General features: G+C 57.0%; 2 protein-coding genes across 7 annotated transcripts in view; both read right to left on the bottom strand.

The window, feature by feature from the left end:
- The window catches only part of LOC104360177 (H(+)/Cl(-) exchange transporter 5), a 43,296-nt gene extending 31,284 nt beyond the window's left edge, over nucleotides 1-12,012 (bottom strand). The window contains exons 1-2 of one of the 6 annotated variants that reach the window (XM_042807271.1): nucleotides 11,901-12,012; nucleotides 11,573-11,649 (exon numbers count right to left, since the gene is read on the bottom strand). In XM_042807271.1, the coding sequence (XP_042663205.1) occupies nucleotides 11,573-11,576 (4 nt within the window). In that variant the 5' untranslated portion in view covers nucleotides 11,577-11,649; nucleotides 11,901-12,012. Of the gene's footprint in view, nucleotides 1-416; nucleotides 616-11,535; nucleotides 11,650-11,900 lie in introns of those variants that run through there. The other 5 variants (XM_042807273.1, XM_042807267.1, XM_042807269.1 and 2 more) reach the window with 5 other exon arrangements.
- An 8,372-nt stretch (nucleotides 12,013-20,384) lies between these two features.
- Nucleotides 20,385-24,092, bottom strand: LOC116964529 (regulator of cell cycle RGCC-like). Its single transcript, XM_042807246.1, has 5 exons — nucleotides 24,021-24,092; nucleotides 23,179-23,334; nucleotides 22,603-22,683; nucleotides 22,347-22,409; nucleotides 20,385-21,024 (listed from the first exon to the last, which is right to left on the bottom strand). Exons 2-5 carry the CDS (start codon nucleotides 23,330-23,332, stop codon nucleotides 21,017-21,019), a joined length of 306 nt encoding a protein of 101 aa, XP_042663180.1. The 5' UTR covers nucleotides 23,333-23,334; nucleotides 24,021-24,092; the 3' UTR covers nucleotides 20,385-21,016.
- Between the last annotated feature and the right edge of the window lie 657 nt (nucleotides 24,093-24,749).

Raw genomic sequence — 24,749 nt, 5'->3', positions numbered from 1 at the left:
GGTTTTCAGCTCTCATCTGAAAACAAATCAGGGTTCAGGCACCAGTAGAACCCTTGAAAGTATTATTCAGTAGCTTTATAAAAGAGATGAAGCGCTTTTTCCCAGTCATTCCTTCCGCCAGTTCCCGCTGCTGCCTGAAGTGGCTACAGCCAGTCTCGCCTCCTGTACAGAATGAAACTACACCAACAGGCGAGCTGATAACCAAGAGGAATTTTTTACACCATCTTTAAGTTCCCTTTAAATGCAGTACGTGACATACAAATATCTTCAGGGAGAAATTAAATGTTCTAAGACACGTTGCTATTAGCAATGGCTTGGTTTCACAAACAGCATATAAGAAGGGTTTAGCAGCTCAATTAAGATTATCAATGTGCCTTTTGCCGTTGCATTTTATGGTCATAAAAGCATTTATTTACCTCCATTCACTTCTCGCTGTCCGCCTGCCTGTCCCTCCTCTGAAGAGCAGACAATTGCTTCGGCCTCAATCCGCTCCTCCCTTCCCCTCCTCTCCCCAGGGGAGACGACAGCTCCCTTCCCGGGGTGGCCCTGGGGCTGCCCCAGCCCAGCGCTAGCCCAGGACCAGGGAACTGGGGAATTTGTGCCTCGGGGGCCGGAGCAGGAGGCACGGAGCCCCCCAAACCCCGTGGGAGCCCGCCGCTCCACCCCACAGCTCCACACAGCATCTCGTCCTCGGCGGCAAACAAACACGGGGCAAGCTGTTTGCATCGGGCAAGGGCCGTACGGCCGCGTTGGTCCGGAACAATAGATGGTTTTAGAGAAACTGGGAAATCTACCAACAGAAGCCGAACACAAAGACTTGAATTGTTTTAGGGCCTCTTTGGGGCTCTTTTGTTGTTCTTTGACACGTACTCACACGGGCCCCAGGGGGAGGATATCCCATGCGCTGCTCTGACGCCCTTCCAGCAGGTAAGGCTGGAAAGCCGCGTACGAATCCTGCGACGTCCCAGGTCCCCCTGGCACTTCGGGCTGATACAGCGTGATAAGGGGTTCGCTGCCATCCCGGGATGCTGCTGTACCAACGGGCACACAGACACTTACAGCTGATGTCCCTAAGCCCGCGTTAGTGTCACCTCTTCTTGAGTAATTCATCATTCCACAGAGCTGATGCCACTGAGCCCAGTACAGTGGAAAACTCAAGTGGAGGCAAACACCAAATCACAGCTGATTTCATCCTCGGCGTGTGAGCAACTACGCTTGGCTTCTAAATAAAACCTTGTTTCTGGGAGTGTTGTTAATAGAATCACGTATACTCACTAGAAAAGCCCATCTCCAGAAGCAAGAAGTTCCAGTATTTATTAGGTTAATAATCCCTCACAATCATCCACCACTGATTAAAGAAATGGTTTCCTGCTGCAGATGCATTGCATAAAAAGGATTTCTAGAAAAAATGAAAAAAAAAGCAGCCTGTTTCTCTTGCTTTACCAGGAATTTCCAGAGCTCACACCAGCTACACACAGCTGGTCAGAAGACTTTAGGGAAGCCAAGCATACCGGTAAGGCACATTGCAGGAAAGCTCCTCGGGTTTGCTCAAGAGGGCAGATCGGGGTGGAATTTTTTTTGTGTCAGTTTTCCTGGAAGAGGAAGAGGAAAGAGGAGAACGAGCAGCCAAAGACCTCTCTCCTGGTGTTTTCCACACAATAAGCGTGAAAACAGTTAACACCTACAATACAAGAAGCTTTAACGGTTTTGAACTGTTCAGGTCACTGAAGAAATCAGTATTTATTCCTATCAGATCCAGTGAGAACAGGGTGCTACGTCTAGTGAAGATAAAGATCTTGTTATTCAGATCACAATCAAGGAAGTTGTTCCAACCCAACTTCTACACTGATTTACAACTAGTTTTCCCCATCAGTACCTGGAAGGCCTACACCTTTGTAAAGGCCTCCTACAACTTTCTAAACCTGGTATTTGTGAGAAAAGTTTTGAGTCTTCATAAGCATAAACACTGTGTGTGCTGCTCCTAATCCCTGGGTACCTGCACATTTAAACAAAAATTACCTAGGAACGTATTTTCCAAGTGCTTTGGGGGGAAAAAAAAAAAAAAAAAAGGCAACAAGACAGAGTGGGGTGGGAGCTCTGGAAACATCTGGCTTTCCGAAAAGCCAAGGATGTCCACAAAGTGCCCAGGCTCGTTAGTGCTATTACAGAGCCTGAGCCAGCCCATCCACCCGCCCACGGACCCCTCGGGTTGCACAGAAGACAAGAGATGGAAAAGAGCAGAGGGAAGTCAAAGTCCTGGGGAAGATCTGCTCCCGAGAGTCACCCCACGAACACAGGGCTTCAAGAAAACAGCTGATATCCTCTCACTCCTGCACCGTGCTTTCCTTGCCAACGAAGCCTGCCCTCACATCCCACGGTACCAACGAGCAAAAAGCCGTTACGGGACAAGGTCGCACAGGCACACGAGACCAGGAGCCAAGAGCCATGGGGCTGCATCCCCATCCCACAAAGCAACTTGTGGTTTTAGCTAAAGCTTATCATCTGCTTTAGCGTCTTCATCCACGAAACAGGGGGGGAAAAGCTTAATTATTTCCTGTGGCAATGGCAGGAAGTTGCTGGTTTTGACCAACTCGGATGGAGGGTACCTGTGGGCCCAGGCTGGCGGAAGGGGGAATTCACACCGCGTGGGTTCACTCAGAACAGTCGTCCGTGGCGAGGTGACATCGACTCCAGCAGCAGACCGCTGTGCTCGTGCTCCCCATCCCACCGCCACGCTGGGACCTGCCGCAGCGCCCCGGGCACAGCTCGAAACAGGTACCGAGCGAGGGGAGCTGCTCGGGCAGCGCGACGCGGGGAGCACGCCGATGCAACCAAAGGCACCGCCGGCCCCTTTCAAGACCAACCAAACACTAAAAGAAACCTTATTTAGAACAAGTTCAGCTCAGCTGTTGCTGGTAGCACCAGTAAATCACAACCTCATTATTAGAAACATATTTTCTTAGTTACTTCCTCCCAGTTATCCACTGCATCAATTGGCTTCTCCAGGAATCCTCAGTCTCCCTCCCTCTTCCTGGGTGTGCTCCAGTTCTTTGCAGTATTAATCACATCGGGTATAGTTTTAAGGAATTGCATTAAAACAAGACGAGTCACATTTAACAGTCAGCAAACAAGACTGTTTACAACATTACTGGACTTACCAATTGTTAGGCTGCTAAATCATCTCTGGCAAACCAGATCCTGTTTTGGCCGGGGGCAAATTCCCATTAAAAACTTGTTACGACGGCACGAGACAGCGAGAGGGAAAGCTCTTGTGCAGAGAGGAGTTATCAGCAAGTTTCTGAGGCACAGACCAGGGGAAGCGAACACACCAACACTGGGCACTGACCTGCACGTAGCACTCCCGTTTCTTACAAATTGAGTGGGGAAACAGGTTTCTAAGCAGTCACTGGGTATGCGGTGTTAGCTCCCCAACCCACACGAAGCCTTTCTTACCTTCAGGGCTTTCCCTGTTATTTGAAGGTGAATTTGAACAGGAGTTCAGAAGCAGAATCAGTCCTACAACCGCTTGCAGGTTACATTTCCAAGAGATAGCATCCTTTCGGTACGCTACACCACTTTGCTCTACTTCCTAAAAGCCAAAAAGCAGTTCTTCCTGATAATTATTCACACACAGCGACAGCTCCCAAACCACCCCCCGCCCCCCCCCAAAGCAGCAAACTGCCATTTAAACATTTTTACGGATATTGCCATTTTTTTCTACAGCTGACTATACCTACAAGCTGGGTCCCTGCAGGTTATGGCTTTTGGAAGCAAACAGCTGTGTGGGAGGCAGGGAAGGACAGAAAAGCCGGGACACTGGTGTACGGGAGACGCAGAGCAAGGCAGGCCTCCCCCCCCTGCAGACACCCGAGGATGAGCGTGGGAGGGTGCGCACAGCCAGACTGACCCCAGAGTCCCTCAGAGCAGCCACACCGCTCTTCTCAGAGGGCTTGATTTTTTCCTGTTCCACTGAGACAAGCCTCTGTGACGCTTCAAATAACCGGCCCGTTTACAGAGGCAGACTACACCTTGGGTTCCCCCCATATCTGCTCCCATTCCCAGGTACGTGCTGCTTCTCTCTGCTCCCAGGCTGGACACCTCAGCTTCCAACCCACGGCGACGTGCCCAGCACCAGCCAGCCAGGATTCAGGAGAGGACCCACAGCAACTCCAGCCCAGGCCCTGCACAATCGCCCTCCACGTTACCAAACGACGCTTTGATTTGCACCCCTGAGCACGGGCCTCGGGCAGCTCTCAGGCCCAGGCTCACCTCCCATTTAGTCACCCAGCTTTCGCCAACAGGCTTGGTTTTATCCTCTTGTACAGTATTACCCCTGTTGTAGCTTTGCTCAACGTTCAGATCAAAGCAGCACGACCAGCGTGTTTACAGGGATCGCGGACATTTCAGTGCTTTTTTTCCAGAAGTCACTGCTTTTTTTAAGACACGTCATCAAACAAACACAGTACGTGCTGGGACAGAAGTCAGACTGCCTTGCTTTTGCTGGGTTGCTTTTTTTCCCCCTCCTAAGCTTTTTGTAATTTCCATTTTAAGTTCCAGTTAAAAGCCACAATCTTAGCTTAGACACCTCTTTCCAAGAGCTTCTTCAAAAACACTTCCAGCTTCTTTTCAGGTTAATGTGTTGATAAAAAGCAGCCTAACTTGAAAATGCAAAAGACCAAAAATATACAGGCAGTTCGCAATTGTACCATGCAACAGACAGTTAAGGAGGTTTTCCTACTGGTTTTTAAGCTTTCTGTATTTTCCAGACTAAATTCAGTCATTTATAGCAGTTTCCATACTGAAACACAACCGACAGAACCTCTGCCATTACCACCCTCTTTGGAAATCCAGGCTGGTAAAACTGGTTGACTAGCACGGCTCTGTGTAGGAGTATCAGCTGAGCTAGGGCCTTGTTTTTAAAGCATACCTGTGTAGCTGGTATGCAATGACTCCAAAGCGTCTACGGGCCATCCTGAGGTTAGTGAATCTTCAGCAACAAACAGTCAGATGTCACCACAGTCACTCAGCCTTCCCAGTGCAAATGGGGAGAGTGTGATTAACACATGACCCAGAGCTAAACAGCCAGAAGAAACGGAGGTGGTTTCCATCAGGGAGACTGCCTCAGCATTAAGAACAGAGCTGACATGGTTTTCGTCCTGAAAACATCAAAGTCTTGGATGAAAACTCTAAAGCCACTTCCTGCCAAAATCTCCAGTCTTAAACTGGATCACAACCAAAGCTGTGCTCACGGCCAACTCCTCTCCTAGGAGAGCCCTAGGAAGCAGAACCACCCTACGGGCCCCATTTTCGTTCAGGAGGTGGGCTGCTTCTTGGCTGACGGTTTCCAAGGCGAGATGGCCACAGACCGAGCTCGAGGAGCAGAGAGGAGCCAGGGGCTCCCAGGCACACGGCAGTGTAGATGCTCCAGCGAATGAAGGCTGTAGGACCACCCCCCCTCCATCCTCTCCCCGTGTCGGGGTCCGGAGGGACCAGACCTGTGACCTGCGGCTTCGGTCCGGCACGGTGCGACACGCAGGAGTTCATCAGACCAGCCACAGCACATCCGCCCCAAAATCAAGTGAGAAAATGACTTGGATGCAAGACGGGAGGATCTTGATACAGAAAAGTGTTCAAGGCAGCATGAAAACAAATAGTACTGGACAAATATGGCTTTTATATCAAGTGTTCTTTTTCCATTTTATGGTAGGGAAGAGCAGAGAATATACGTGCTAGCCTCATTTAAACCCAGACACACTTCAAGGCTCAGTAATGTTTCTTAAATGAGATCCCTGATATTGCATCGGGCAGATCCCAAGAACTTGTCTAGCAAGAAATGTCTATTCTCTCCCCCATTCCCAAGCGGCATCGCTGCACGGCCACCCAGGTCCCCGGCCATCACGCAGCCAGGGCTCCGCACCCGTACTCACCCGCAGCAACACCCACAGACACTCAGCACCCACGAGACAGTTTCACACCCCACGCAGGACAACTTGCCAGACAGCAGAGTTTTTCAATACTGGTGCTTTCATGTTTACTCCAGTCGAGCAAACAAGAATATTAGTCAATTTATTTAGGGTACAGATAGTTTTCTACTTCCTGACTGAAACAAGTTACTGTAGCCACAGACCTAGTGTTTTATAAACTTATTTCCACTTTCCAGGTTAAAAATGTAACTCCTCTAGTCACACGCTACTCATACAGCATAACCACTAGCTGTGCAACACTAACACCGTGGATCTTCACTTTCAGATTACATTTACCTACAATCATCCCATTCTTTCTGTATCTGTTACATTTAGTTATTGTACTGGAATTCCAAGAGGACAAGAATTTGCTGTTACAGAGCTGAAGTCCTTCAGATCTAATGGAGAAAGCTTATGCCCAAAAGTGTGTCAGACAAAAAAAAAAGCCAAATAACCACTGATAAAATATTATCTCTCCTCAAATACCATCACTTCCTTTCCCCTTTTCCTTTCCTTTTTCCTTTGTTTCTAACAAATAAGAACCATCATGGCTACGATAGCAAGATTTCAACAAATATTCCCAAATACATTTTATAGTCCAGTTTAGTTTCAAGCTTGCATCAAGTTTCAGCTGGAAATCTGTCACTTCATACTTTTGTTAAGTGCCAAGGACTGTACCTCTTGCAGTGGAGTACCTTGTCTTTTCTGTTTGTCTTTATGACACTTCACAGCACACCCTGAAATTCAAACAGCATTACGTGGTATCGGGTTAAGACTTATTCTGTGGAGACTGCAGTTCTGCTTCTTGATTGGCAAGGTAGAAAACGGCCAAGTTGTTGAAATATAGGCCACAATGGACTTAACAAGGTTTTCTCAGGCACAAAGAGAACGTAAAGCACCCAACTCGCACAAAATCCTTGGTGAGCAAAGCCTCCTGAAAGCCTCCCTGTCGCGACAGTAAGGGGGTTACGGGAGGGGAACGGAGCCCTGGCAGGAACTGTTGCTCAGCTTCCCCAGGGAGGTGGCGTTAAGGACCCAACGAGATGCTGCCAAGCGGCTGTGAGAACTACCGCTGGCATGCACCGAACGCTATGAAGCGGCCAGGCCCCCAGTGTCGCGCACACAAGTTACCTCCCCAGCATCTCCCTCTCCATGAAATCCATCCAACCCTGCTCAGCGCACATGACGTAGATGATTTCATACATTTTTGTCAAAGCAATGGATTTCACCCTGTTTGGAGGCACCTCCTCAGGCTGACTGGCTATTCGATCCAAAGTGTACACGCTCTTTCCTTGCAAAGCTGCTAGATGTTTTAAAAAACAAGCAGGAGTTCCTTAAGAGGGCGGAATAAAACCAGCATTTTGGAAGTACTGAGCTGCAGCCCAACGGGTCTGAAACCCATTGCACTGAACCAGAACAAGCTGGCACGCAAACAACAGGGCTAACTCGCTGACTGCAATATTGAAGCAGCTCTCAGGACTCACTGAACTTCTACAGATAGTTCAGCCTCCTACAAAACCAGGACACACATTCAGTAGCTCACCTTCCACCCTCCAGCAGCAGAAGCTGCAGCGTTTCGGTATCCAAATGTTCTGCAGCTACCCACAATGCCAGCGCCCTCAAAATACAAAGAGGTTTCCTTATCCCCTTTGGGAAAAGTGAAATTTGGCTAGAGAGCAAAGCAGCTACGGCCACTGAAATAAGCAGCCTGGCCCTCTACTTAATTTCCAGCCAGGTTCTTGGGAAGCACCTCTGGGAGCTGAGCCGCGGCGGCAGCAGGCTGGCCTCAGACACAGCAGAGTCACCACGCGGGTTTCAGACCTTCTGTTCACAGACACCTCCCATGATTTGCTATAAAGTGTTCTGGAAAACGCAAGTGCGCATGCATTTCATCAGGAACTGTTCAATTTATTGTCATGCAGCACTTAAAAGAGATCACGGACCCTGTACAAACATACAAAAGATATTCCCTTTATCGACTACAGTCCTTATGGTCTCAGAGAAGAGCAGAAATGGGCTGCCACCGACTGCAGCAGTATTTCTATTTAAAACTTTTAAAAAAGTGATATTGTAGCAGGTGTCATTAAAAAAGAAAAAAAAAAAACTGAGAGAAATTTACTTACCCTATGTAGGTCTCACTACAGTACTTAAGTTCCTTCAGAATTTCCTGCTTAAAGCAAAAACCCATGACAAGGCAAAAGGACCATTAAGATGAAAAATCAGGAATGTGATGAAAATCTCCCACCCCCCAAAAAGCTGACCAAAGCGCTTGTCTGGGTATTCTCATCTCCCCTAACTATTATCCAAGCATGCCTGTAGCATCCCTTCTTCTGAATAAAACAGATACATCCGCTACACAGACAAAGCCAAAGTTCAGTCAGTCGGCTGATGAAGTTCGACTGCAAAAGAGCTGTACAGAGACAGAAGGAGCCTCCACGGCAGCCTGCTCCGCCTGGAGATGACCCGCTCCTGCCCTACACCACAGCCTCTTCTTTCTTCTCCAGGTAACAACAGGGCACCGCAACAGCCCGCAGACAGGCTCCTCCGTTCCTCGGCCTTGAGAAACGACTGTTGAGGAAACCCTTGCTGGTTTCACTCTGAGGATGCAGGGACACACACACGACATCCCACCTTCCACGACAGAGCTGTGCAGAAAGGGAACAACTATGAAACACTGCCAGCGTCACCACCACAAGCCCTGAAACACTAGTTACGGTGTTTTCACGCCCCTTCACAGTATCCAAGCACCGGCCTCAAACTGAAAGTGCTACACAAACACCGGCAGCGCGACAGCGATGGGTATGCAGCACCGCAGAATCCAAATCCCCCGGCCGTGCAGCTTCTGCCGCCGAGCAGACGCGGATGCGCCCAGGGTCGCCTTGGCTGAGGCTCTGTGCCCGGTCCCTCTCACGCCACAGGCTCCCCAGGGCCCCTCATCTCCTCTGCCTTCAGATGCTGCCCAAGCTACACCGAGGAGACACTTCAGTGCTCAAGGGACTCCTCCAGAAAAGGATCTTCTTCCACAACCGGGGCGGGCAGTCCTTCGGAAACAACTGCACGTGAAGCTGTGCTGCGCAACCAGAAGTGAGTTGTTATTCCAGAGGGAATAATTAAAAGCATGAGGCAAGATGCACATAAATATTCAAACCCAGGCTGTCAGCTCTGCGCTCGGGCACTCGGACCTGAATCCAAACTCCTGGACAAACCCGCTGGATGAGTCTGAGACCAGAGGACGGCAACGTCAGCCACCCCCAGCCTGGGACTCCGTCCGCCCCCAGAACACCCAAATGACTTGTGAACTTGTACGGATGAACTCTACCCCTAGGTAGGCACGCTCAAGGTGAGGAATTCTGGGGGGCAGGTTTCCCTGCCTTCACTAGTGACCAGATCCAGCTGGAGACACAGCTGGTGCCACTTTCCGCACCAAGGATGGAAGAAGAACACGAGGAACTGCGGCAGAGAGAAAGAAACAATACGGGTGTTGGAGAAGGAGGAGCTGGATGAAGGTGGACACGGGGCAAAGCAGCAGAAGAGCCTTGAGAGCCCACAGAGCTGCAGCCAGCACCTCAGTCTGAGGGGAGGATGCCACCCCTGCCGCACAGACACGTCCTTGAAAATGCTATTCCCAAGTAAAAAAAGAGAACGTGCGTCCATCAGCCTGCGCTGAAAATCCCCATGGCAAATCTAGGCGGCAGCAGCACCAGCCTGGGCGCTGCGGGAGACGCTTCCAGGCACCTCAGCAGCAGGAGACCCTCCCACCACCGCCCCAGGCCAGAGCCGCTGCCCCGCTGTGCCGTCGGGCTCCCCCAATTTTTGAAACCCCCCCTGCTGAACCCCGCCGCCTCGTGTGACAGTAACATCTGCCAGCCCGAGAGCTCACTCCACTGTTCCTCCCATTAAACCAGTTGCTTGAAGAGCAGCTCTCTCCCCAGAAAGCAAGCGACTCCACGTTCTAATTGCACACTGCAACACCACAATTGCACAAGCGGTGTTTTGCCTTGCCAAAACATCTAGTGCCGAAGAAATAATGTATCATTAACAGATATTTCCTGAAATATTTGTGTTACAGCGACATTTCTTAATTACCAGCCTCATGGCTTTTAAAAAAAACAAAAAACAAAAAAAAAAAAAACAAAAAAACCACAAAACCCCCACAAACAAACAAACAAACAAAAAAACAACAAAAAAAACCCAAACACAAACCAGATTAAATGCAAATTGGATGAAACAATGCTGGAGAATGACCAAAGGAAAGTATGTAGATTAAAAGAAAATCTGCCTCGCAGCACTACCCAGTCCTGTAACAGAATGGGGGTGCCAAGAACACACAGCAGCAGACAGGAGCAGCACAGCTGTATGGTGAGGGACACGAGAGCAAAGAAAAGTATGTCCGTGTGGCACAGCTTCTCAAGAACCTCCTATAACACACAGATGGAGAAAACAGAAATGAGCTTTAGCATTTTAGGGCGCACGGTGATTTTCTAACTTCTGCAGCTTTCTGGTAGCTGAAGATCATGGCCTACGAGTCCACAGGGAGACCAAAGGAAATTTGCTGTTATGTTTTCAGGTATGTGCAGTGGACGGGCAGGTGAGAAGATGCACAGACAACACAATTCCATTAAAAAAGATGACCTTTGGTTGGGTGCTGCTCCCAAACCATTTCAGCTTCTGGAGTTTCTGGAGAACAACTATTAGTGACAAGACCACAAAGTCCTGGGCAAACCTCAAAAGATATTTTGGTGCAACCAAGTTTAAGGTCACGTACCACAGACCTTCACCTGTCACCACGCAGAGGGCAGGAGGCCATTTCAGAGAGGAGCAACACAGCAAGGCCCCAGCTTGGGCTGGCAAGACGATGATTTGGCCCTTGAGTCCCAAAGAATTAAAACCAACTCATTATTTTATACAACCATCATTCAAGCAGTAGTTTAAAAACAATAATAATCCTGTTTTCAAGTTCTTCTGGGATCAAAGGGACTCAGAGGTGCAGCAGTGTCTGCCAGCCACACGTCCCCATTGTCTCCCAGGTGCCGGTGATGCTCCACGAGGAGCCCAGGACAGCACCACCAACACCTGGAAAATGAGGAAACGAGCATTTCACAAACACCTGCCCTGCACGAGTGTGAAAAGCTAAATCACCCCTTTTGTTCTGGTTGCCAAAAAAAAAAAAAAAAAAAAAAAAAAAAAATTGAGGCACAACCTTCAAGATTAATGAAGGCTTTAAAGCTTGGACAAATGAAAGCTCACAACATCCAGAAGCTGGTAACACACATGGGATTAATGGATTCCCAGACTCTGGCTGCCCTGTTTCTCACCCCCTCCCTGGAAGGGTTCAAGGCCAGGTTGGACGGGGCTGGGAGCCCCCTGGGCTGGGGGAAGGGGGCCCTGCCCGGGGCAGGGGGGTGGCACTGGGGGGGCTTTAGGGACCCTTGAACCCAAACCAGTCTGTGACTCCTGGAGGCTCCTTCAGGTGGGAATTTTCCCCGAGCACCCACACCGGCAGACGCGGACAGAATGGAAGGGGGTGGTGCACCCCACCGTCTGCTGCCCCATCCCGGCTCCCAGCACCCACCGGAGAGGTCAGCCGCGATTACGAGAGGATCATTTACCCATCCAACAAGCGGCATCGGTACCTTCTCCCAAGGCTCAGCTGCTCCTGCCTTCACTCTGACGCTTCTTGGAGCTGCTGGAAAAGCAAGAGGGACTCGCTCAGGCGAGAACGGGCAGCCAGGCCCCAGAGCCCATCCCAGGGCTGAGCTGTGAGGGAAGTGCCAGCCGCGCCATTGCGAGTTGGGGGGGGGGGGAGAGGGGCGCGCAGCCCCTGGAGCCCGGCCCCACACCGGGACTTCTCCCATTTCCTCACTCCCTTCGACTTTCCGCCGAAGCTCCCGCTCCCCCTACCCCGAGGCCAACGGCACCCTCGGGCCCCACACGTACCCCCCGGCCGCCCAAACGCCTCCGTCCCTGAGGCCGCGCCGGGTGCCACCCCCCCCGCCGCCGCGGCCCCTCCGTGATGGGCGACTCCACCCCCGGCGAGGAGGGGGGCGTGGCGTCACCCCCCCGCCTGCCCGCCCCCTTCCTCTGGCTGGGCAGGGCTTAACGCGCAGGCGCGTTGCGCTGGTGTTGAAGCCTCGTAGCGCCATCTTGAGTGCGGGCGCCGCGCCTCTTAAAGCGGTAGGCGCCTCGTTCCGCAAGAGGCGGGGCAAGAGGGTGCGGAGGTTCCCCGCGTGGGGCCAGCGTGAGTGCGACTCGCACCTCCGCCCTAACCCCTGTCCCGGCCCTACCGTACCCTCTCCCCGCCATCGTTGCCCACCCCCACCGCAGATGCCCCCATCACTGACGACCCCCCTGTCACTGAGCTGCTGTGTGAGCCGGGGGCGGGGTGTGGAAGGACATCCACCGTGCCTCAGTTTCCCTTCTCCCCGCCTGTCTCCCGAGGCCGAGCGCTTTGAGGGAAGACTCGTGGGCAGCAGTTTTTAGGGGGGGTTCCACGCCCCCCATTCTCCGCCCCCCCCCCCGACCCCCGCCACGAGCATCCTCAGCAGCACTGAGCTCCTTGGATCAGCAGCTGGGACAGTTACGATCGTGCCTCCAGTAGGAGCCAGCCCCCCACGATGCAGCCCCGCCACCAAAGCCCACCTCCCAGTCCATCACCAGTCCCCCCAGTCTGCCTGGGGACAGGCGGGAGTGGGAATGCTGGTAGCACTAGAGGGCAGCAATGGCCAGGCAGAGGCCACCACCAGCCAGGAGCATCCTGCTTGAGCTCCTCCGCCTCCTCACCTCCTCGTCCTCCCAGTGGAGACTGGCTCAAATCCCAGCTGGTTTCTTCTCTGGGCCTGGAAGCGTGGCCAGTCCCTGCTGGGAGACAACCCAGAAGAGCAGGAGCTGAGGACACGGCGGGGTGACGCTGCTGGAAACGGAGCAAGACCCTGCCCCGTTCCCAGCAAGAGGCCCGGGCCAGGGCAGGGTCCAAGCCCCTGGCTGCCCCTCGCCCCAGGAGCAGCGGGTCACCGGGCTGGGGAGTCCCCGCAAGCCCCCCGCTCCGGCTCCCGGGGATGCGCAGATGCTGCACAGGTGCCTTTGCTTCCCCGAGGAACCTCTCTAGAAACAAACAGGACAGGGAGCTGCAGCTTGGAAACCTCAGCAGAAAACAGACTTTCTGCGAAAGGAGAATCTCTGGGAGGGAGGAACAGGGCTGTGGGGCCGGGGAAGAGAGGGAAGGAGAGGGCTCTGCTCATCCTGACAGCAAGATCCTAGGTGGCAGAGCTCCAGGAAGAGAAACCCAGACCTGGAGGTGCCTGCAGCCGCTCCACGGGCAGAGCTAGGGGGACTGGGGAAGCAGACCCCATCCCCAATTTCCTGCTCCTTGTTTTCTGAGCTGCTTGCCCTGGAGCTTCATCAGAAGAATGAAAAAAATCCCCCTGGCTGAATGTGAACATCAGCCCCATCACACAGGAGACAGGGCCAAGCCCGGGCCGGCTGCCTTGTCCCCAGCATGCCGGGAAGCCACTCGGTTCAGGGAAACAGGAAGACTTGAAATAGAAACTGGAAACACATGGTTGGGGTGGGAGCGGAGCTGGGAGCGTCCAGCGTCCCACCACCTCGTCTGCACAGCCCCTGGTTTGCCCCTTGGCATCATTTTGCGATGAGCCCGCTGCCCTTTGCCACTGCGGTCTTCTTCTCTCCCCATCCACCTCATCCCACCAGACCCCAGTCCAAAGCACTGGGTGCTCCTGGGTCTGTCCCTGCCCTGCTCTGGGTCACCCTGGACCTGGCACCCCACTTGGCACCCAGAGAGAGGTCCCAGGGATGGGTGCCGCCTGTCACTGCCGCCTGCAGAAGACATGGCCTCATCCTGCTGCTAACAGAGAGCCCAGCCCCGTACCCTCCCGCAGTGGGGATAAAACCAGAGGCGATCCTCAAAAAAGCAAGCAACCAGCTTCTTGTCCAAGCCCACCCCACGACCCAGCAGGGATGGAGCTGCTGACCCTGCGTGGTGACCCGGGGTGGGCAGCAGGATCACGAGCCAGGTCCGAGCTGACCACGCAGAAGGCGAGCGTGAAGGAGGGGGATGCTCTGGCCCACGTGAGGCTGCGGGAAGGAGGATGCTGCTTCCTCCACCTGAAATTTGCATGCTGTGGCCACCAGTGATGTTTGCCCAGCATCGGCCTTCCAAGTACTGACAGCCAGCATGCAGCTGGGAGCCAAGAGATAGCAAGGAACACACCCCAAAAATAAGCAAATATCACAGCAAAATGGGAAAAGAGTTGAACTTCAAAAGCGAAACATGCCCTACAGAGATAGGACAAGCAGGACACGGAACTCATGGGACACAGTGAGGAGAGGAGTGTGCAGCTGGGCATCATGCTAACCAAACCATAAAGAATTACCAGGGGAAAAAAATGATATTTCAAGTTCAAAGATCATTGCATAAAGAGGTTGTTAGCGTCTGGGTGCAGAAAATTGGGTGTGATTATGTCGAGGAGGGTTATTTGCAGCCCTCTGCTTGAATGAAGGCTTGGTGCCTGAGGAGTGGTGATACAGGGCTGGACCCACCTGGTATTAGTTTAATTAGTTTAATCATGATGTTAATGCCAGCTAAGCCAGCAGGGAGCCCCGGCCCCGGTTCTCCGTTCTCCCTCGAGACCTGGGCCACTTTGGGCAACGTTGGGAAATGGGGCTCCTGCCCCGCGGGCTGGGGCTGCTGGTGGGCACCGCAGGAGGGCAGCCAGAAGAGGGAAAGTCGGCAAGAGAAAGCCCGGAGAGACAGAAAAACCTTTCCCTGGCATCATCCCATGCCTCAGACGTGCGCTGCTGCTGAATGAAATACCACCGGCCGAGAGGCACGTGAGGTTTGTCCGTTCCCGGTCCCCGGGGACAGTCAGCGGCCAGCTCCTGTCCGAACAGAGCAGAACAATCCCGGGAAGTGACCCGGGGGGGGCGAAGGGACAGGATGCCGCGCTGGCCGCCACCGCCGGCATTGTCTCTTTGGATACCTGGGGGATGAAGTCAGAGAGCCCAGAGAGCGCGGTGGGGGGGTTGAGCGGGGAACAGCGGCCAGGGGAAAGAAACACAAAGTCCCTCCGATCGCAGGCACCTGCCTCGGTCCCCAGCTGGGTGAAACCTCAGCGAGGACCTGGAGGGGTTTGTCTCCTCTCATCCGGGGACGCTGACATCCCTGGCACAAGCCTCCAGGCTACCCTGGACAAATTTAGCCCGCCGCTTGCCCTGGTAGCTCTTAAAGATAGTGTGCTGCCTGCACGGACTGCCGACCCTCCCAGGGACTCCCCCGGGGTGCCCAGAGGTGGGGACCGTCCTTGGGGTTTCCTCGGGGCACTGGCCGTAGAAGTGAGGGCAGAGGGTGTAAAGCAGGAGCAAGACCCCCAGCTCTGCTTTGCACCAGTACTCTCAGCAGCCTGGAGGGACACAGGTGGGAGCCAGAGCCGCCCGGCTCGCTGCGGGGATGAATTTGAGCTCTGAAGGGGTCCTTTGGGCACCGGTTGGAGCAGGGGTGCAGCTCGCAGGCCTTACCACATCCTGAAGGACGGTCTGGGAGAGATGCACCGCTCCTTGGAGAAGATCCTGCTGAGGGCTGGTGGAGCCGGGGACTCCGCGGGGGCCGGGTGGGATGGAGACGCATGCTCAGCCTGGCTCTGTGTGTGATGGGGACCTCCTGCACCCCGCTGCCCATTGCAGCTCAGCCAGTTTCATCCTTGCACCGGTCTTCTGTGTGGGCAGCCTGAGCCCACCACGGCTACTGAAGCCCCTGACTCCTTGCCTGGCCCCTCAGGGCCATGTTGCCACGTTCCCATCACTCTCAGTTGGGATCTGAGGCTCTTCAACCCGAACCACAGCTCTCCTCGCAGCCCCACACCAACCAGACTCTCTCCATTCCCTCCCGCTGCCGGGCTGGCCGCCCCGGGGACTCCCCCAGCACAACCATCACCAGGGACACCCCAATTCCCCGATGTCCCCGCCGGATCCCTCTGTGGTTTCACATCCCTCCACGGCATGGCAGCTAAAGTCCGCTCTCTCCACGGTGGAAGCTGTGGGTAAGGCCAGTGGAGAGCTGACGGGACTTGTGACACCAGGCTACAGGACTGGTGACACTGGGCTACGTCACCCCTTTTGGTTCTGGGAAGGAAGTTTCTGGGGGAGTAGTTTCAACAGAGAGGAGCAGTCAAAGCCTACATGCATCTCCCCCCCTTGCCTACGTGTGGGTCCCCCTTGGAAGAGGCAAAGCCACCCCACGGGACGCAGCGGGGTGTCTCCTGGGGTGGCCGACGGCGGGGACCCCTGTCCAGGAGCTGAGAGGTGGTTGGGTTCATTATGTCTTGAGGCAGGCAGGGTCACCGTGCCCGTCCTCCCTTGGTCCCCAAAACCGAGACGCGCCCCAGAGCCTGCGCCTGGCTGTGCCGACAAGGCAGTGAGAGGCCGCAGAGGGGAGCGAGTCGGTGTTTGGGGCAACGGGGATCTGCACACACACACACACACACAACTCCCCCCGCCCCGGGGAAAACTCCTCCGGCTCTGCTCAGCAGTCCTGCCGGTCCTCCGCCCCCTCGCAGGCACCACCGGGGCTGTTCTCGGGCAGGGATTCAGGTGATGGAGACTTTGGTCTTCCCAGGTCCTGCTTGGCCACCTCCCGCGGGCAGGACCTGGGCTGGGTGCAGCGGGGGCTGGCAGCCCCCCGGGGAGAGGAGGGGGCACAAGGCAGCCCCCCCACACCCCCCGGGCTGGCAGGCAGGCAGGGCAGGGAGGGAAGGTCTCGAGAGCCGAGCTGCTCGGCACGGCCGTGGATGTTTTCATATAAACCCATCAGGAGAAGGACCAGCTAATTAGGACCTAGAGCCGGCATCACGGTCAGGTCCCGGTGCTCCTTCCCACTCGCCCCCTCCCCAGGACGGGACCCCCACGGGTGCTCCCCACACTCCTACCAGCCGGCCAGCCCCGGGGGGGGGCACCTCACACCCTCAAACCAGCACGGGATGAGCTGGGGTTGAGCAAGGAGGAGTGAACTGGGGTAAACGTGACCTACGAGGAGAGTTGTGCCTGCCCTCACACAGCTCTCCAGCTCCAGCTAAGAAGCGTAGTGGAAACTACACTTTTAAATCAGGACCCGAAAGGATCCTACTTCTTCTTTCCTGTAAATGTAGAAAGATCCCTGCAAAGCATGTGAGAGGGCTTATCAGGAAAGAAAGGCAGCAGCAGACGGCATCCCCAGGGTTAGGTTATCTCCCAGAATAGTCACAGCCTCTTGCATCACCACGGCCAGACTGTCTGGGCAGCCAAGGGCTTCCCTCCCCCAGAAGGATGTGGTTCCTCTCTGAAACGCAGCCTGGCACAGACGTCCCTGAGCGCACCCAGCCCTGGGCAGCACCACGCCAGTGCCCTCCCGGCTGCTGGAGGAGAAAACACCAGCTCAGCAGCCCGGAGAGGACCGGAGAGCCATGGCTACGCGGGGATGAAGAGGAACTTTTGGTGGTCCCTGTGGTGCTAAATCTCTCCTTTCCATGCCCCAGGATCTGCTCCTCTGCAAGCTGTCACCGCAGCTGGAGCTGAATGCCCCCAGCCTGGAGGAGGGGGCTTACCGGAGACCCCATTAAAAGAGCGTGTGGGACCCCGTGCCTGCTCCGCGAGCAAATAACCGCCGCGGCCTCCGGAAAGGCTGGGTTTGCAGCTGGGCTTGGAGGAAAAGGCGCAGGCAGGAGGCCCGTGCTGTTGCCTCGACGCTGGTTAGCCACTTCCCGTCCCTCGGTGGCCCCGCGCACGCTGCTCTCGCTTCTAAGAAAACAAGCGAGCAGTTGGCAGGGAGCAGGGCGCATGGCTGGAAGTCGTGCCAGCCTTGCAGGTGGCCCTCCAGCCCGGCTTGGGATGGGTTTCTTTGCTGACTGGGGGACTGCAGCCTGTTATCCCTGCCCTCTGCTGCCTGCGCCCCGACCAGCCTGGACCAGCCGCTCCCAGCTGATGCTGGGGATTCCAGCATCACCCGGGCAGGGGCTGACTGCCCCCGGCTCCTCCAGCACCCTCATCTCCCGGTGCCTCCGGAGGGTGGCTTCCCACCCTGGCAGGCCCAAAGCACCTTCAAGACTCTTTGCAGAGCCCCACACAAAGGCCAGCCCAGCCCTGCCGCTCCCAGGGCTCCCCGGCCTTGGTCCAGCCTCCCCCCAGGCTGCTGCAGCAAGAGGGGCCCAGGGGAGGAACTGACGTGTGGCAGGACGGGCTCGCTCGCGCTGATTATTTTTGCAGCACCTCCGCGGCACACGCACGCAGGGCCCATGCAGCTCTCCCCACCGACCGCCTCGCTCAGCCTCAGCCCTCCCTGCTCTTGGATTTTCGGCCGCCCCGTGAGCGTGGCTGGAGGCAGTGGTCCCCCCATGCTGCACAACAGCCCTTGGACAACTGTCCCCGCTGTGGGATGCTGCAGCCGCCATCTCCGTGCCACTCTGCCACCCAGGCGCGTCCCCAACACCCGCCCAGGGTCCCCAGGCAAAAATATATCCCCACCCCATCCCAGCAGAGGACCTGCCAGAGCCCCTGTGCCCAAAGGGGTCTGCTTGCAGCCATGTGCACGACTCTGTCCCGGGGCGGGGGGGTGTCAGGCTGAGCGTCACCGTTGCTGCCGTTGTCGGTGCAGGCCGGGCAGGCCGGTGCTGGCATTAGGTCCCACGTCACCCCGTCGCCCACGCGTAGCACCGGCACCGTGGGGGGCCCAGCACCAACCCAAGGAGGCAGCTGTAGCGCTGGGTGCAGGAGGTACCACGAGCCCTGGAGAGGATCCTGAGCAGCACGGGACACCCACATAGCCTGCCCCATTCGAGGGGCTGGAGGAAACCCCGGGGTGAAACCCACACCCCTCTCCAGGCAACCCCCACACAAACCACCCCTCCTGGAGCGTCACCCGGTCTGTTATTTTGCTGCAGGGGTGTATCAGCCGCAGCAGACTTGGGGCTCGAAAGTATTTTTATCTATGGCTGTTTAGCAATGTTTGCAGACGCCGCGCTGGCGTGAGCCGGCAAATAACAGCCAGGGGAGGTGACGGCGCGGGGTTCCCCAGCCCAGCACTCAGAATTGCCACGACCCAGGCAGAGACACCACGGTTGGGTGGGCTGGGGGGGGGTGTCTGTTCAAAATCCCCTTCCCACGCAGGGAATGGGGCTGGAGCTTGTGATGCCCAGAGGCAGAAAGGGACCGTGGGTGGAATAAATACCGGAGTCAGAGCTAGATTGCAGGGGCGAAACGCCTGTGTGCAATGACTCAGAGGGGAAAAAATTGTCCCGAGCGACATCGCTGCTGTCACCAGTGTGTGTGGCGGGGACAGTCCCCGCAGCTCCTGCTGCCCTGGCCCCACTGGGGGGGGTGAGGGGGGTGCTCCGGCCCCGTGGTGCAGCCGAGCATCACGGGCAGACCTCCGAGCATCACAACTGCCCCCGGTCCCTCTGCCCTGCTTTCACCCCCGTTTTCTGGCAGCCCCTGGCCGGGGTCGGGGGCTCTGTGTGGGCAGCAGCTCAGCGGCCACGTCACGCAGCGTGGGGAGAGTGACGGCACAAAGCGTGCCCAGGTGTGAGCTGCCCGGTGCAGGGCTCTGCGGGGGCCCCACTCCTGCCCTCGCTCCCCAGCGCTTCAGTTTGGGGGATTAACGTGCATTCAGCCAACGTCTGCGACGGCGCCGAGCCCTGGGCTGGCAGATTAAATGAGCAATATCCTCCTGATCAGCACCCCAGGAACCAAGGGGAGCGGGAAGACGCGAAAAACCATCTTGTTTCCTGCTCAGAGGGTTGCAACAGAGCAGCACGTGGTCCTGCTCCACGAGGACGTCACGGAGAAGGAAAAGCAGCACCTTCTGCCCACCCCACCGAAACCCTCACCCGGCAGGGACACGCAGGGACACAGCAAGGGAGGGGCTGTTCCCCCCCCCCCCCCCAACACTGCAAACCCCCATCCCCTGGGGACACGCTCCCCGGGTTTGGCAGTAACCAGAGGAAGCGTCACCAGGGCACGTCGGTTGGGAAGGGGGGACCCCCGGAGCAGCGTCACCCACCGACACCCCCCCAGCCTTTCCGAGGACATCAGGAACAAACCCAGAGCTGCAAACCCGGCTCTGCAGCAAGGAGCCTCCTTCCACCTCTTGTTTCTCCAGGCTGAGCAAGAAATACACCCTGCAATGTATCTTTAGGGTGGAATCACAGGATGGTTTGGGTGGGAAGGGACCTTAAATCCCCCCCAGTGGCACCCCCTGCCCCAGGCAGGGCCCCCTTCCCCCAGCCCAGGGGGCTCCCAGCCCCGTCCAACCTGGCCTTGAACCCTTCCAGGGAGGGGGCAGCCACATCTAGGCACAGCCCAGACCCGCTCCCACCCCTGTGGGCAGCTACGGAGAAGAGCCTGTGGGAAAAAGGCTGGACAGACACACAGACAAGCACAGAGACTTAAAATCCCGTTCATAAAAATTACATCCCCTCTGTACAGTGTGTAACAGCCTTTTTACAGTATTTACAGCAGCGGTTGGGGCAGGGGCACGCGGGGTGTGGGAAGGGGCTTTCTCGGGGGCCGGGTGTGCAAAGCGCAGGGCCAGCAGCGGTTGTCACTGCCTGCCACAGATCCCCGGGGGGGGGGACACACACCCCAGGGTCTCACTGATGTACTGCAAGCTGATCTTCCCTAAAATCACCCAGGGCTCCTCTTCTGGCTCCAGCAGTGGCATAGACACCCCCCCACCCCAAACCCTCGCAGGCACAAGAGCTGCCAGCCCCCCCCCCCCCCCGGCCCCAGGAGGGCAAAGCCTGGTGCCCCCCCCACCACGAGAGCTCGTCCCACCTCCCCCGAGTCCTGCCCTGCGTGTGGGGAGCAGAGTAGGGCCCAGCTGCCCTGTCCCAGTGCAGGATCGGTCCCCACTCACTGCCCGTGCCCGGACAGACAGCCGTCACCCCCGCGAGCGGTGGGGGACAGGGGCAGGGGAGCAGAGGGTGCACGGGGGGGGGTGGGGGGGGGAAGGGGCACGGGGCTCATCTGCTGCGGGGGGTCCTCCTCTCCAAACTCGCCACCAAAACCGCCTCTCACATATCTGCAGGACAATCAAGGAGGGGGGGAAAATATTAAAAAAAAAAAAAAAAAATTGGTGAGACAACTGTTGGGGGGGAGGGCTGAGTGGTGTGTTGTCCCCCCCCCTCCAGGCATCACCGGCAGCAGGGTGAGAGCAGAACTGCTGGAGGGGGGGGGCTCTAGTCCCCCTCCTGCCTCACTGCCCCCCCAGTCCAGCTCGGGGCTGGCAGACGCAGCACTTCCCACCAGCCGCCTTATTTTGGACGCTCATTTTGGGAAGGGAACAGATACCGAGAACTGTGGCTTAAGCAGCCTGCCCAGGGGGGGAAATTTTTTTTTTTTTTTTTTTTTAAATCAAGTTCTCTCTGCCTGCAGCCTGTCACCCAGTGACCCCTTTGGAAAGGAACTGTGGCCTCTGCCTCAGTTTCCCCAGCAGGGAAGCTACTGGGGGTCAGCCAACCTCTCAGGACTGCAGAGCTGCCTGGCTAAAGCTGCCAGAGATGCCCAGCACCGCCTTCCCCGGGGGTACCTGCAGCCAAACCCTTTACCAGGAGAAAAACATCTGCAGGAGGAGACCACGGCCCGTTTGTGCTCCCCAAGGGCTGGGATTCCCCTCCCTGCCACCGCGCAGACCCTCCGCAGGGGCAGAAATCTCACTCCCAGACCTGCCCACGGCTTCGCTCAGTGCCAGCGCGCCCCAGGGACGGGTGGTAGGTGGTACTTATCGAGTCTGAACCCCCACTTTCCTCCCTCCAGATGGGATATTTCCACCGGGCTGATTTTTTTTTTTTTTTTTTTTTTCTTCCAGGCTGAGGTATGCCACAAGGAAAAAAATTCTCTTTTCCTCCTGCTCACCTTCCCCCCACCACAGCAAAGAAAAGCCTTTGAGCAGCAGTCAGAGGGGTCTGTAGGCAGAGAGCCCCAAACATCTCCACATATTCCTGAAAATACCAGTAACCCTGCAGGCTGCCGCTCTTTGGAGACCTTTTTTGCATGTCTTGGTTGTCACGGCCAACCTGGCCTCCACATCCCCCAAACCCCCTCCCCACCAGGACAGTGCTGCCCCCTCCACTTCACCAGCTGGGGGAAACTGAGGCACCGGCGAGGGAAGATGCTTGAAAAGGGATGGTGGGGGGTGACGACGAGATCCAGCTGAGGTGTCTCCCCCCATAAGAGACAGAAGATTCCCCCCCTGCAGCCCAAACCAGGCTCTAAGCCTCCTGAGCCCCAGGCAGGAGGGGTGCTGGGCCAGGCTCTGCCAAGCCGGAGGCAGCGGAGAAGCCGCAGCCCGGGCGTGCTGCCGCGCTGGCTCGGGAAGCGCAGGGACCCAAGCTGCCTACGTACCCTCCAACGCTTTATCCAGGTCTGCAATGAACTCCTCCAGCTCCTGCGTGTCGCCGAGCTTAGCTAGCGGAGAAAAACACACCGTCAGGTTTCTCCCATTCCCCCCCCCACCTCCCGCCGGCTCTAATTTGGGACAAGAAAGGTCCCTGCCCCTTGCTTCTAACCACAATTGCTCCGGCTGCTTCTGCGCCAGCCAGCGTTGCTGAGCCAAGCCAAGCATGCAGAAGGAAGCCCTGGACAGATCCTTCAGCCTCACCTTTGGAGGGGTAAGCGTCGGCAGGGGTGTTGAGGTCCTCCTCGCTGGAGTTGAGACTGCTGCCTGGGGACGTGCTGGTACCTGCGGGTGCAAAGCATCAGTCGCTGTCCGTGGCCACAGGCACCTCGTAGGGACCGATCCTGTGCGTGGCAGAGGGTCCCTGGCCCACCCTCACTCTTGGGCAGCCCGTCAGCTCTTCCCCTGCTGCAAGGGATGCTTGGAAAAAAGGGAACTGAGCTTCTCTGCTGGGGAAAACAGCACCAGAGGCTGCCTGGGCACGGCCACAGGGACTCCTCGGGGTTACTAGAGCAAACTGGTTCCCTGGGAGCCCCCAGTTATCTCAAGCCCCGCGCAGTCCTGCAGCAGCCAACCCAGCAGAAGGAGCCCCAGCAGATGCTGGCAGGCCCTGGGCCAGGGTCCCCTGCGTCACCGTCACCCCCTGCGACTCACCCAGCCCGCGAGAGGCGAGTCAGGCGGGATCAGCAGGAAGCTCCGTGGTTTGCCACGGAGGAATCCCACAGCTCCCACAGCAACTCTGTCCCAACAGACACCATCCTCCCCCAGCCCCAGACTCACTCTCCAGCTCCTCGATGCCGCTGTCGTACACGCTGTGTCCCGTTTTCCTCTTCAGCTCCTCCAAGTGCTGCTCGTATTGACACGCGGGGCCCCTGTCAAAGTCCTCCAGCACCTCATCAAACTCCCGCAGCAGGTCACTGAGCTCATCAGCCATCGCTGGGGGGCAAGAAGTCACCGGAGAGGGGAGGTTTGGGGCTGGCAGCCCCAGCAAAAGCCTCCCGGGAGCCGTAGTGGGCTGGGGAGCGTGGCCAGGCTGCCAGCTCTCGCCCCATGCAGTAAGTTCAGGGCTGACACTGCCCCTCACCCTCCCCACAGCCCCCTCCCGAGCTCTGAGCGCATCCTTGGACAGCTCGGCCGTCCTTCCAGCTCATCCCACAGCTGAGCAGCAGCCCAGCCCAGTAAGAGCTGGTTCTAAGCAGGCAAAAATATCTTCATCCTGGACCCAGCTCCTGCCTTCAGGGGAGTTCACAGCGGGGTGAACCGGGCCGTACTGGGCCTGGGTGACCGGCAGCAGCGGAGCAGGGGGATGTGCCGCCGGCTCCCTCGGGTCCGCGCCCGGGGAGGGAGGGCTGGAGCGGGCACTGAGGACACCGGCACGGCCGGGGGGAGGACTGGGCGAGCCCCCGCCCCGCCGGGACGGGAGGGGCTCCGGGGGAGGGGGGGGGACACACACACACACACACGCCCCGGCCCCTCCGTCCCGCACGCTGTAAACCGCGTCCTGCTCCCCGGGTCTTCCCGACGGGAGGGTCAGCAAGGCGGGGGGGGGGGCGGGTACCGGTGCTGGGCCCCTTCGGGAGCGTGGGGGGGGGGGGGGGGGTCCGGGGAGGCTCGGCACTCACCGGCGGGCAGGCGGGCTCCGGGACGGGCGGCGACAGCAGCGACAGCGACAGCGGGTCCCGCCGGGCGCGACAGTTTTAGCCGCGGGGGCGTGGCGGGGGGGGGAGGGCGTGGCCTCAGCGTCCCGCCCTTCCCCGCCCCGCCGGACACGGGTGACCGTGGGTCACCCCCCAGCCCGTCCCCGGGCGAGGGTCCCCCCTGCAGAGCCAGGGTGGGGGTGCCGGGGGTGTCCCCACGCTCTGATGGCCCCGCGGTGACGCCCCGGGGACCTTCCTAGAACGGCGGAATAACCGCGGCGTGGAAGGGACCTCGAGGATCCGCTGGTCCGACCTTGCCTGGAAAAAGCCCGGCCGAGGCAAAACTGGCCCAGCCCCTCGCCCAGCTGAGCCTTAATCCCGTCCCGTGGTGGGGAACCCACCGCCTCCCACGGGAGATTATTCCATGGCTGATTGTTCGCATTGGGAAAAATTCTCTTCTTGTGTCCAGTGGTGATGTCCCCAGGAGTCACTTCTGCCCGTCCCCCCTTGGCTTTTCTGCATGGCCCCTTGGACAAAGGGAGTCTCCTCTTCTCTGTACCCACCCTTTAAATACCAGCACCCAGGGTCAAGGTCTCCCCTCAACCTCCTCTTCTCCAGGCTGAACAAGGTTCTCTCAGCCTTTCCCAGTCCCCCGATCACCTTTGTGGCCCTTCTCCAGGCCCCCTCCAGCCTGGCCACGGGTTTTTTGCATAG

Source organism: Tyto alba, unplaced genomic scaffold, assembly GCF_018691265.1.
Source record: "Tyto alba isolate M040663 unplaced genomic scaffold, T.alba_DEE_v4.0 Super-Scaffold_5, whole genome shotgun sequence".
Lineage (NCBI taxonomy): Eukaryota > Metazoa > Chordata > Aves > Strigiformes > Tytonidae > Tyto > Tyto alba.
This window is presented reverse-complemented; position numbering and strand designations above follow the sequence as displayed.

What these genes read in the sequence shown, in the direction of transcription:
- LOC116964529 (XM_042807246.1), bottom strand. Translation starts at nt 23,332, where the DNA reads ATGGCTGATGAGCTCAGTGACCTGCTGCGGGAGTTTGATGAGGTGCTG. An exon ending in CGGCATCGAGGAGCTGGAGA is followed by an intron (nt 22,684 to 23,178) that starts GTGAGTCTGGGG and finishes TTGCACCCGCAG; the next exon opens with GTACCAGCACGTCCCCAGGC. An exon ending in CGACGCTTACCCCTCCAAAG is followed by an intron (nt 22,410 to 22,602) that starts GTGAGGCTGAAG and finishes TTTCTCCGCTAG; the next exon opens with CTAAGCTCGGCGACACGCAG.